Genomic DNA, 13105 nt, shown 5'->3' with positions numbered 1-13105 from the left:
AATGTGGTTGGTAATGTCTGACATAGTTTGCCAGACTCGAAAGTGAAACCATAAACCACGAAAGACTTTATTTGAACTCCTGCTGGAAAACAATCTAAAATTTAGTTTAAACATATTTTATTGTATCAAATATGTACAATGGGATTGGGCACAAGTTTTTCCAACTTATATTAAGCCCTTTCCATACAATATTAGGTAACACATACAAAATTATACAAGATGACATTAACAATAAAATAGTATTTTTTTGTGAGAGTGTGGATAAGGGAAAGGTAAAGATAGGATGTAAGAAGGTGCAGGTATATGAAAAGAATGTGACAGAGGCCTTCATTTATATTATCATAAATTATAGTTAAGACATTTTCACTAAAAAAGAAGCATTGTTTAAGACTGTGTGAATGATCTTTCTCGACCCAGATGGCACAAGTACACAATCCACTACGCACAACTTTCGGCTTATCAATGTTCATCATATCTCCTTCCATGGTTTTCCTTCACTTTGTTCAGTCCTTTCCTTCTGATATTTCCGTTTCTAAAGGACATCATGTATATTATTGATACATGTTTAGACTTCAATTGTAATTAACCATTCACAACACATAATATGTGTAATATGTCTTATGATATGAACATAGAGGCTGTCACTTTTTCTATTAAGTTAAATTAAATGTTGAGTCAGTAGCATATCGTATTCCCTGCCGATTCCCAGCCGAACTCAGTACTTCGTATTTTGATATGTAAATCGTATTTTGATATGTATCAAGTTGGATCATTACAATTCAATTTCTTTGAAATTTACACTTGTAATATGGTCAATCTAGTTGACACAAAAGTAACCTCAAATTTCTTACCCATAGAAATTAGTATAACAATGAAATTAAAGTAAGTTGATTATATACAGGTAGACACCGCTAAAACAAGTACATGTACATTTTTTTCAGTATCTGAGAAAACATTTTAAAAACGTTTTCCATAATCGCCTACAATAAAAACCGAAAGGTTATGGAACAGCAGTAAAGGTACTAAAATAGATAAAAGACGTCTTCTTCGTTCGGAGGTTAGGCCTTTGTTTGAAAGTATTTCACTATAAAAAAAGAAAATTAAAGTCAGTACTACCACAAGGCGGCGTCCCCAGTCCGTTCCTTTTGCTGATTTTATATAGCCAAGACAACCATAATGATACAAGTTTCGTGTCGGGTTAATTTGTGTTTATAAGATAACAGTTTTATACTATTTAGTTGATAGTTTTAGTTCATATGCATACTATCTAAATATGTGATTATACGTAGGGAGTTGACTGTTCACCAGTCTCTAGAATATTAAGAGAGAGAAAAAATCACTAAAATTTGGCTAGTTTCAAAATAGGGGAGATAATCTAGTACAGAACGCTGCTAAGTTATGTAGGGTATAGATATTTGAAATTCGACCACCAATTTTAAAATTTTGAACACCAATTTAGAACCACATATAGGTAATCATGACATGGAATACCTATATTATAAGGTTTTTTATATTGTTGCCAAATGTTTTTTTTCCTGCGTGATAAATGGTATCCTATCTAAATCCTGATATACACCTGAACACGTATTCATCCTTGATCCTACAGAAACATATATCATATCATAAACATTTCTGATTACATAAATATGTGTTTCTGATATTATCTGTATATTGGGAAAACACTAATAGGCAGGTATAGCAGACTATGAAATTTATATGTATGTATCAGAAAAATAGATGTTCATGCTATAAACAGATCTAGAGATTTAGAAAGTATATATCTGATTGATTGATTGATTGATTGATTGATTGATTGATTGATCGATCGATTGATTGATTGATTGATTGATTGATTGATTGATTGATTGATTGATTGATTGATTGATTGATTGATTGATTGATTGATTGATTGATTGATTGATTGATTGATTGATTGATTGACTGGGCTTTAACGATATGTGGATCTAGACATCACTGATTGGTCAAACGACAAGTCATGCATAAAGGCCAACTGCCAATCAGAAACGTTTTCAGCAAGCACTGCGAACATTAAAGCAAGGACGTGAGACTTATAAATAGTTGATTAAAGGGATCCAAACTGTTTACAAGTTATGCTTATTTTTTTTTAATTTTCGTCATAATCCTCCTCAAAAGACGCACTATGCGCCCTTAAAAAGAAAAAACAATACAACTGATGGTAAATACCCGAGAGATTCCGGATAAACAAACCAGAGAATGACGTATAATGTTTTGATCACATGACCTGACCGTACCTGAGACAGCAATGGTATACCATGGCGGCCTCCAGTATCTCAGAGATAGGTTGTATTAATGCTGCTGAATCCAGAATGACCGGCAGTCCACAGCTTCCTCGCTCAAAAATTAGCGAAATCCATTCTTCAGAGCAGACGGGCGTGCCTTTGAATACTCCCTGGACATTTTGGCTCGATAAGTATGACGTTTGATCTTATGTGCAATGTTGACGTGAAAAAATTTGGTCAAGGTTTGACATCCGAGCTTAGGCCTACTTTCTCTTTCGACAGCTAGATAGTGTCCCTTTTGTAGTACGGTCAATTTTTAGACATGGATGCAATCATTTATTTGAAAGGAATTACGTGATATATTTACACAAATCAGATCTAATTGTGAAATAGACCAGGTGTATTTCTGGGCAACATTTTTGAATCTGACCCAAATTACTTGGAACAAGTGATGCCAAAACATAAACTATCTTGGATGGCGACCCAGGGTCATTCGGTACGATTCCTGTCTCCATTACGTACAGTATATACACTGTAGATAATATATCATATAAAAAGATAAAACAAGTCATGAGTTGGTGTTGGAGATATGACATACTATGGAATTGGCTGACCTTTTCGCCAACATAGATTTGTTCAAGAGAAAAAAAGCATGCAGACATGATGACAATTTCATATTTAAATAAATTAATGAAGAATATCAATCACAACAGCTTCGTAGTAAGTTTGTTAGATTACGGCTGTAACAAAAACAACCTTACTTAGAGTAAGCTGTTCTGATTGATATTCTTAACCAATTTTTCTAGCCGTGAATAGGCCAAAGGCATTTAATATATTTACACTTGTACATGTACCTCTAGGCTCTGGTATCCGGTAAAAAAGTAGAAGAACCTTACATCCGACCAACTTATCTAAAACAATTTGATAATTATATATTATTGCCTTCTTTTGAGGGCACTATGGTCTCATAGTGTTGTCGAGGGATGGCATACTATGCCATCACAAGTCAACACTATGAGACCATAATGCCCTCAAAAGAAGGCAATAATGTTTTTAGCACATAAGGAATTGAAAAAAAAATGATAGGACAAACAATTACGTACGATCACCAATAACAATTTATTTAAATGAGTGTGGCCACGTCTAACGTTTAGAAATGTCATCGTCGGAGGCGTCTAAATACATTTTTCCAGGCAGAAATCTTTGAAAATACTCACTGCATATTTTTCGTTGCCTTCTCAGTTCAATTTGCTATTTTGATCTTTTGTAAATTCGTCAGCATTCAAGTTTCCAAACCATGACATTATTGTTTTGCAAATCGTCGTCTGCACAGAGATGTTTGCCAGTGAACAGCGCAGATAGCGACAGTGACGTCATTTTCATCAATATGACGTTCGTAACAAAAAGCGCGCCAAACCATAGTCGTGGGGAAACCATTATTAAGTCCCGCGGGAAACCATAGTCCTGGGACTATGGCTAAATAGTGCCTGGGGGCTGAGCCAATGAAAATGCGAGAAAAAGTCACGTGTACTAATTTAAGATATGAACGGGTGGTTTTTTCAGACTGAACTCAAATGTTTTTTAACAAATTAAATGCATGTGTTAATATCAAAAGTTACCCAAAATATGATAATTCTGCTCTATCTTACCAGGTCCATCCCAGGGACATCTGCTGCCCAGTATCAAGCAACACTGAGAAAACTATACACAGTCAATACAGTGCAGGTACATACCCTGCGGATAGGACATCACCAGGACAATTTATCTTTGTGTATTACATATACAGTACATCTCAATGTCAAAGTATATCATATATAAAATTTGTAAATCAGCTCTCAATAGTCTACAAGTGCAGCTAGAGATTGAATATTGAGCTGGGATGAAAGTCTAGAAAGTTTTTTTTTTAATCACGACTTTTATCTTCGTTAAAGTTCACAGAGGTCAAATTTGCTAACCCTTTCAACTAAGATTCTATATAGACAGCTCTATATATTCGGCCAGAATTAGACTTGTAAATTGTATTTTATGATTAGGTCTAAATAAATCAGTATAGGTAATTATAAAGGAGAAAGGATACTGAGTAGCTAATGAGACATTTGTTTATATTAAAGATATGACCTATTTGTCGTGCATATACACTTAATTATGATAGAAATAAGATATTAAGACCCTATTACAGCTCCTGTTTGTCTTTTCAGGGTTTCTGGGGTGTGTACAACAACATCCCTGGTGTGGATATGTTAAATGTGAGATACACCTACCACCTGATGCGAGAGGAACGCAGACCTTTGTGGTAAGTTGTTCTCCAGGTGTCACCTCTAGTATAGCAATCCGCCGAGGTAAAAGTTATTGGAAGCCATGTTAACTGTTGTAGAATTAAGTATAGAGTAAATTAAGTATAGAAAATCAAACCGCCCTCTTTTTTACTGGAACACCATCCAAATAAATTAGGGAATTCCTACATATTACCTGTTGTAGAATTCAAGGAGTAAATTAAGTATAGAAAATCAAACCCCACTTTTTTACTGGAACACCATCCAAATAAATTAGGGAACCCCATTTTATCTGGAGTACCCCATTATTCAGAATAGCCAGCACAAATCCTGAACGATCTTTATGACGGTTCCAAGTCAGTTCCAAGTCAGTCTCAAATTTACCAAAAAGAGGAGGAGCTGGATGCTAAAAAGTACCTTCATCAATCGGTCACCACTACATAGGTGGCGGGCGGACTAGTGATAGAGTAACAGTTCTGGATCAGGTCGATCGCCGGTGACCATATATAGGGGTTTTAAGATACTAAAATGACATGATTAAAGAACAATTCACCTTCGATTAGTTCCACCTTCTGGTGATTGTGACTGCCACAAAAATCACCTAAAGATATGATGTCACTATCACTGGAAGGTGTTACTTTATTTAGCATCTATTAATCATGGGCTAGTTGAGAGGACACTAATATATTGCCTCATGAAATTGTCAAGGGAATTTCACCCAGTGCAACATTTCCTTTACTTATTACATTTACATGTAATTACATGATAACCACAGCATATCAAATATGATATTTTTTCTGTTTCTTCAAACGAAATCCAAGACCATAGAAATAAAGAAGAATTACATTGTAGCTATCTGACTTTTGCAGAAAAAAGCCAGATTTTTTTTCCTCGTATATCGTAGCCTGTTCGCCATTTTGATGTCTTTGCTATGGCAACATAATGATGTCATGGAAGAGTGAAGTACATCATAATAAATTCTTATTCAAAATCGCGCCACTTCAGTATTGTCCCGGGACATAGACTTTATTTGATTGTAGCATATAAAGCACCCATGTGTTTAGCAAATCAGAAGTAAGTTTTCTGTCTTGTGATATGTTCTAATTAATGGTAATTCCTTACTTTAGTATCGCAAAATTGACGTATTGGTAGAGCAGCTGTCTAGTGTTCAGAGGGTCCCGGGTTTGAACTATGATCTGGCTGTACATTTTCTTCTCCTACTTCTATGGAATGTCATACACTTCAGCCATTGATCCATCCCTTCCAGGCAATGAAAGTGTAGTGGTAGAATGAAATGTGTTTGACATGCACCTGAACAAGCCAGCTAGCTGTTATCATGACTCTATTTTCTAAGACATTGCTATGCTTCTTGATATTTGGGTTGTATGCGTTGCTTACAGTAAGACTGTAGAAAAGTGTAAACTGCCTAAAAAGGGAAAAAAATTGATGTTTTTTATTTATTTTTTTTCCAGGGAAGATGTAAATAATTGTCAAGGTGGTAACTGGAGATTGAAGTGTAATAAGTTTGATTCAGTAAGTATGATGTTTATGTGATGTAACAACATCTTTTAGCTGTCTAAAAAGTTTACTTTAGCTGCGGGGGCCGAGTGGTCAAGATGTCCCAACATATTACCACAAGCCCTCCCCCTATGGGACGCGAGTTTGAATCCCATGTGAGGCAGTTGCCAAGTACTGACCGCTGGTCACTGGTTTTTCTCCAGGTTATTAGGTTTACTTCCACCATCAAACCTGGCACATCCTTACATGACCATGGTTATAATGAAATATTAGGATGTAAAACTAAACAACGCACACAAGAAAAGTTTACAATTTTGAGCTCTCTAAAATGTTTACATCTTAACTGTCAATAATGCATTTATGATGACAGTTATATATGCCTCAATGAAATCAGAGTGAATGTTAACAGATAGTAACATTGTGTCTATGTAGGTGGTTGTTTCCACAGGTTTGTTGCAAACAGAAGCAGATTATAATATCTTCTCTGGAGCAACAATGAACAAAATTGATTAAAAAAAGAGGATTTGTATGATGTTAAATTCATTTATACATGCTTTTACTGTAAATTTCAGCCGACGGTATGGAAAGAGCTACTTCTAGCAGCTATTGGAGAACAGTTGTCTGATAACATGGCAGAAGGTCAGTCTGATATCTAGACAAATGGACAATATACTAAGTCACTTTGGTTGTTAGTCTAGTTCAGCTCACAAGAGCTTACATCTAGTGAAGGACTGTTTAGTTACTCAGGTCTCAGCATTCCTCGTAAAAGCATTAAAGATGCTCCGTCGCTGACAAATGACATTTTTTCACTATCAAAAACAGGAGCAGACGAATAAGTCTTTTTCTTCAGTTACAAAAGTTACTTACTTTACACCATTACCACCATTGAAAAGTTTGAGCTTGTAATTTCACTTCAAGTTAAAGTTGTAAAAATAATTAATTGCATCCCGAAAAAATCTGTGTCACTATATTATATATGGAAAGAAGTACTGATTGCGCATGCACCAAAGGCAAAATAAATTATTTTATAATAATTTTTGTGTTAATTAGACATACATATACACGATTAAACACCAATTATTGTTCAAGTGATTAATATCATTTATGCTCTGTCAGTGATGGAGCATCTTTAAAGGTTGTGTCGTAAAATGTTGCACCTAAATGTACAGACTACAAAAAAAAATTTTTTTTACTCTATTTGACTTGACTTATTGATAAATTCATTAGTTTAACTTGATTTTGGATATCTTCCTTTATTTAATTTGAAATACACATACATGTACTGTAAACCAACTATCTATCGTGGCTACTTAAAGATGCTTCACCGCTGACAAATGGTATTTTTTCTCTATCAAAAACAGGAGCAGACGTATTCTTCTTCGGTTACAAAGGTTACTTAATTTACACCATTGAAAAGTTTGAGCTTCCAATTTTACTTCAAGACAAAAATATTAAAAATAATTAATTGCACCCCCAAAAAAATTCCATGGCACTATGTCTTATATGGAATGCAGTATTGATTTCACATGCTACGAAAGCAAAATAAATTATTTAAAATTATTTTTTGTGTTTACAAATAAACGATTAAACACCAATTATTGTTATAATGATAGGTATCATATGTGCTCTTGGCGGTGGAGCATCTTTAATTTTGAAATTTCCATTTCAGAACAAGTTCGCAAAGATTAATGTTACGGGATTTTAAAAATGTCCGGAATTTTCTATCCGAATCATTGATGTACAACTGTAAATGTTAATTTGTGGAGATAAATCTTTGTGTATTTGCTCGGATCACAAAATTCGCAAAAGTTAATAGCACGCGAAAAAAGTTGGATTTTATGCACCTGTAGTTCTATGTGACAGATTTACTATTTCGCTGCTACATCCAGGATTAAAAAAAATCATTCAAACAATTACCTTGGTTAATGTGATTGATTGATTGATTAAAGGTGATGAGGTGGGAGGACTGAGCATCAGTGTTAGAGAGAGAGATGACATTATACAGATATGGAATAAACAGTCACAACTCCACGAAAAGTCCACCATCATACCCAAAGTCAAGGAGCTGCTTCCCAACGTCAACTTCACAGCTGTTTTCTACAAAGGTAGGGAGATCCAAGGGATCTGCTCTGTTGATGAGGGCCTTTAAAGATCTTTCGTTTAAATTGTTATAATTTTTTTGGAGTTTAAAGATTTGTGTTCGTAACAATGCAAACCAAATCCTTTCGCATAATTGTTCCAAAGGGAACATAATTTACAATTTGTGTAATACAAACCGTCTTTTCTCTAAATTTTTAGCTACATAGCCTTCGATAGTCAAGGAAACACACTGCTGTTTATTTTTCATGCCACCATCTTACTTTTAAATCATTTGGTCAGACCTGTTAAACTTTTATTGTTAATCCAGACTTATGTAATAGCGTAGATTGTCAAATTTATTTGTGCACAATTTTTTTTAAGCTTTCCAAACACACCAGGCTTTTGAAGGAGAAAAAAGGCTTCCCTGAACTGCGCCTAACAGACTGAGACAAATACAACTTGTGGTTGGACTTAGACCTGAACTTTGGTGACTGACTGCAGAAGCTGGGATTGGTGACACTTCACTTTGGGAGGTTTCTGTTGGTGCTCCATTTGGGAAAATCAGGAGTTGGATATCGGACATCTAGAGCCGAGGACTGTTTGGTGGTTAATCAGTGGTACTACCCTGACGTGGTGATATTGTGGGGAGATAGATATGCGAGATTAGTATTAACTTATTTTAAATTTTGTACTGTTAATACAGGTATTATGAATACAAAGTTATTCCGTCTTTGCATATTACAGAGTTAGCTCCCTTGTGGGTAGGTATCAATTGTGACATCATTATTTTGTGAGCGCAATTCATGTCATTTTCTCCAAAAAGTATGACGTTACACTCACAAACCCGCAAAGCAAGGGCAGATAACTCTGTAATATAAAAAATAGCATAGTTATAAAATATTGTAGTGTTACTTGTGGACTTTTCCACATAGACTTACTACATTTAACACATGATTTCATAACAAAGCCAAAAAGTATTTTGAGACGTTAAAAAACCCTACATTATCATTTTGACTATCACTTGTATCTAGATCTCCTATCACCCAGTTAGTTTAATTGATAGAAGGGGCACTGTTTTGGCTCCTTTAATCATTTGAACACGTACATTTCTCGCTGTGACCTCTGAATTTCTTTTACAGTCCTGCGCATGCCCCTGGGTCAGGTTTAATCAACATTCTTAAGCTTACAGCAATTTCTTAACTTAAAATTCTTCATATGAAAGCATTACATTTAGAAAGTTTAGAAAAATCTCATAAGTTAAGGAACTTTCTTTAATCCCTGTAATGCTTTTCTATGAAGAAATTTTAGTTAAAGGATTTCTTATAAATTAAGTCAATTAAATATTGATAAAACTGGAATCTGAAGGAGGCAAAAAAAGAAAGAAAAAAAGCTGATAGAAAATTATGTTTATGACATTAACGTTACATATTTCCGGTTTATATAAATTAAATAGTGATGACAGTGTTTTACTCAGCGGAATGCTGAAAATGTTAGGGTTGTATGAGAGTATTGTTAGATAAATTTGCTTACCTGTTGGAAATTGGTATGGACGAGTGATTTCCATTTGTTAATATTCACAGTGTTTTAATTTTAACGCATTAAATAGCTGTGTTAGTGTGAATTGAAGAGTGTAGTATATCTGTGATATTTATATTAGTGTATGTAGTTTAATGAACATTTGTTTTTTTTATCATAAAGTATTCTCCGATTTGTTTGAGATTTTTGTCTTTGGACATAAATATGTATTGCTTTATATACATCCCTGTAAAGACATTATGAAGAATATCCTAGTAGTGTGTGAGACAATTATTGTAGAATCCCAACTTGCCTGTAAAATGTTTTCTTAACAAAATATGATTAAAATTAATTAGAGGGATCACTGCCTTTAAAATTGTCCCATCCAACCCACTTGTACCAAATTTTAGAACTGTTCTTATATGGAATATGATTTGTTTTCGCTTTAGTGCTAGAAAACTTTTTTTACTGTAAAATTGTTCATATACAGCTATTTTTATTTTTTTATTTTTTTTTATTTATTTTTTTTCATTACAGCTGTTTGGTATTGAACTGCTTTAATTGTGAAGACTAAGGTTTCTTAAGAAAAACTTACACCTTAACTAAGATAAGAAACTACCGATGTTACATATTTAATACCAAAAACATTTTACTTAGTTATAATGTATGGCGAAAAAGTTATATTAAAAGGGATGGATTCTTTCCCTTTGTTCATATTCTGAAACATTGAAATCGCAAAGCTAAGCATATCCTGGTTAGTAAAAATTGCATACTATGAAAAAAAAGTTTTCTCAACGATAACCTGTGTGTATACACTATAAGCATGTCATGGGTTATCTATAATTGATATACATTTTGTATATGATATGGAAATCCTGCAACTCTCAAAAGTAAACCCATTACTTTCTTTGAAGTCCTACATTGTATCTGTTCTTTGCTTCTATTAAGCACTCGACTCCACCAAAGCTTCTTAATTCGAAACAGAAATCCTGTGTATATTGATTTATTTTGTATTATCCATTAACTTTGTGATGTGCTCAAATTTTAACTCGTTTTTAATTTGGAATGATAAAATAATCAATTAGTAGGCCTCATTTGTTGTAGAAATTGTAAATATTTAGTGTAATTTGCATTATCATGATTTAACATATTTGCTTTGATTGTGAACAAGTGCTAAAACATATAAGCTTGTATACATAATGTAATTAGTCACTTGTACATGGTCGTGGTATCTGGAATAGTCCAGGTGTTTTCACAATAGACCCTCCACCTTGGTGTTATATGTATATTTGATAGATAAAGGTCGTGTGTTGCTGGATAACCATATAACAATTCGTGTGTTGCTGGATAACCATATAACAATTGACCAGAGAACACCACAAGTTTCTAGATCATACTGTCTATCTAACTGTGAGATTCTCTTATTACAATGGTGGAGCATTCCAAACAACTTGCTGCAAAATGATTTAAACATGTTCAATTAGGCTATCATATTTTTGCACAAAAGATCTGCTACACTTTATGGGACAAAAGTGCTAACATATGAATGTTTACTGTATTGAAGTGACCACTAAAAATAGATTTTGATAAATATGTCATGTATGAAAGAAAATGTGGGATGATTGTCAACAAGAAAGAGCAAATTTGAAAAAAAAAAAAAAAAAAAAGATAAAAATATTTTCATGCTTAATTATCAAAGTTATCATGTAGTTTAATAATACCATATCATTCATTTTCAGGGTATGTACACTTTTCCATTGACCAACGTTTTCATTGTATGTTAGAGCTTATCATGGATGTTTATATATGTTGTATCTATGCATTCCTTGCCTTCAGTAGTGTCATTCCTGCATCTAGAAACATTCAGGTACATGCAATTCTCATTTCATTGAATGAAATATAGATTTACTCTTGTGAGTTTGATCCAGTCTGTTAAATTCCATATTTTTCTTGAAACTTATTTACAATGTATTTCCTCATGTGAGGTGCTGCAGTCAGTTTGAATTCCATGTGGGGTGGGCAGTTGCCAGGTACTGATCATGACCACAGCCTGATAAAAAAAAAGCAAAAACCTTTTCTTTAAAATTGGATTAATATTACCTCCCCTTGATCTAAAGCTAAATTTGTATTGTGCGCGATGTTTGTTTCGGCTTGAATATGCCGCTCATGGATTTTCTTCCCCACAAGAATTTTTAAGTTTGCAAGCATGTACAGTTTGGTGGTTTTTTCTCTGTGTGTACTCCAGCTTACTGCCATCTCCTAAACTTGGCATGTCCTTAAATGACTGGCTGTTGATACGATATTTAACCAAACCAAATCCATTTAAGGAACTTCATTTTGACCTATCACAGTTACTTCCCTTATAACTAGTAACCTTTACTGAAGAATCGAAATAAAGGGGAGTAACTCTGTGATGTCAGAATGGTGGAATGAATGGGCAATGAAGTGGTTGGTAAAGTCATGCAGTAGTAATATATGCATTTAAATAGATCTAGAAGCAATGGCTTCGTTTAATTTAAGAGTCTAATATGGATAAACTTGATTTAATATTTAGGTGAAAATCCTTCCTATATAGGTAAACTTATCATTTCCAACTATCAGAGTTACTTCCCTTCGTTTCAAAAGAAGGGAAGTAACTCTGGTGGATCATAATGATTTATCTGTACAGCAGCAATTTCAAGAAAGAATTCTAACACACATATTGAACATTTATTAGTTTAGAATTCCAGGGTTTATATACATGTGTATAGTTGTATTTTTATACACTGGTTAGATATAGTAGTGATATATTGTTAGACAATTAAATGCATGGTTGTATTTTAAACTATATAAACTGGTTTGTAATCCATGGTTGATTTACGCAAAGTGTACTTATTAAGAAAACTAAAATGTTATATTAATACCTCATGATAAGTAAGCAGTCAAGAGCCAGTATCTCAATTAAAATTAAAGGGCAATAACTCCCAAAATCTAGTCAAGTATAGATTTTTGTCTCTTTGGATTCATAAAAGATTTGTCATGAAAAAAATGCTTTTAGTAATTTTCATTAGTAAAATATTAATTGTACATAAAAAAGAATTTTTCAACCCTTAGTTGAGTTTTAGTCCTTAGGGGTATATTTGAATAAAGTTTATTTCAACTGGTCACTTCAGCCATGTCATATGGCCATGTCATAAATATAAGTGTAATGAGTCTCTCTATTGTGACATTACAGATATTGATGATATCAAAATATGATGTTTGTTTCGGTTAAAATGTCACATCGAGACGGATTTCACCTACATTATATAGAAAGATAATTGAAATGTTTGTTTATATTTCCATAAATACTATTTATGTGAAAAATAGAATCTTACCCTCCTGGTTATGTAAAATGAAATTTATTAGATTTGTTGAATTTAATTGTTTTAAGTTTTTTGTTATTTTGATGAAATATTAACAAACCACTACTAGTAGTTT

The 13105-nt window shown here is 33.5% G+C and overlaps 1 protein-coding gene across 1 annotated transcript; it reads left to right on the top strand.

The window, feature by feature from the left end:
* Positions 1–2269: 2269 nt before the first annotated feature.
* Positions 2270–10974, top strand: LOC138336844 (eukaryotic translation initiation factor 4E type 3-like). The gene is made up of 7 exons (XM_069286436.1): positions 2270–2452; positions 3914–3986; positions 4460–4554; positions 6007–6067; positions 6625–6691; positions 8002–8157; positions 8513–10974. Exons 1-7 carry the CDS (start codon positions 2295–2297, stop codon positions 8557–8559), a joined length of 657 nt encoding a protein of 218 aa, XP_069142537.1. The 5' UTR covers positions 2270–2294; the 3' UTR covers positions 8560–10974.
* Positions 10975–13105: the final 2131 nt, after the last annotated feature.

Source organism: Argopecten irradians, chromosome 12 (genome assembly GCF_041381155.1).
Source record: "Argopecten irradians isolate NY chromosome 12, Ai_NY, whole genome shotgun sequence".
Taxonomy (NCBI): Eukaryota; Metazoa; Mollusca; class Bivalvia; order Pectinida; family Pectinidae; genus Argopecten; species Argopecten irradians.
The sequence above is the reverse complement of the archived record's forward strand: the minus strand, read 5'-3'. Positions and strand labels throughout refer to the sequence as shown.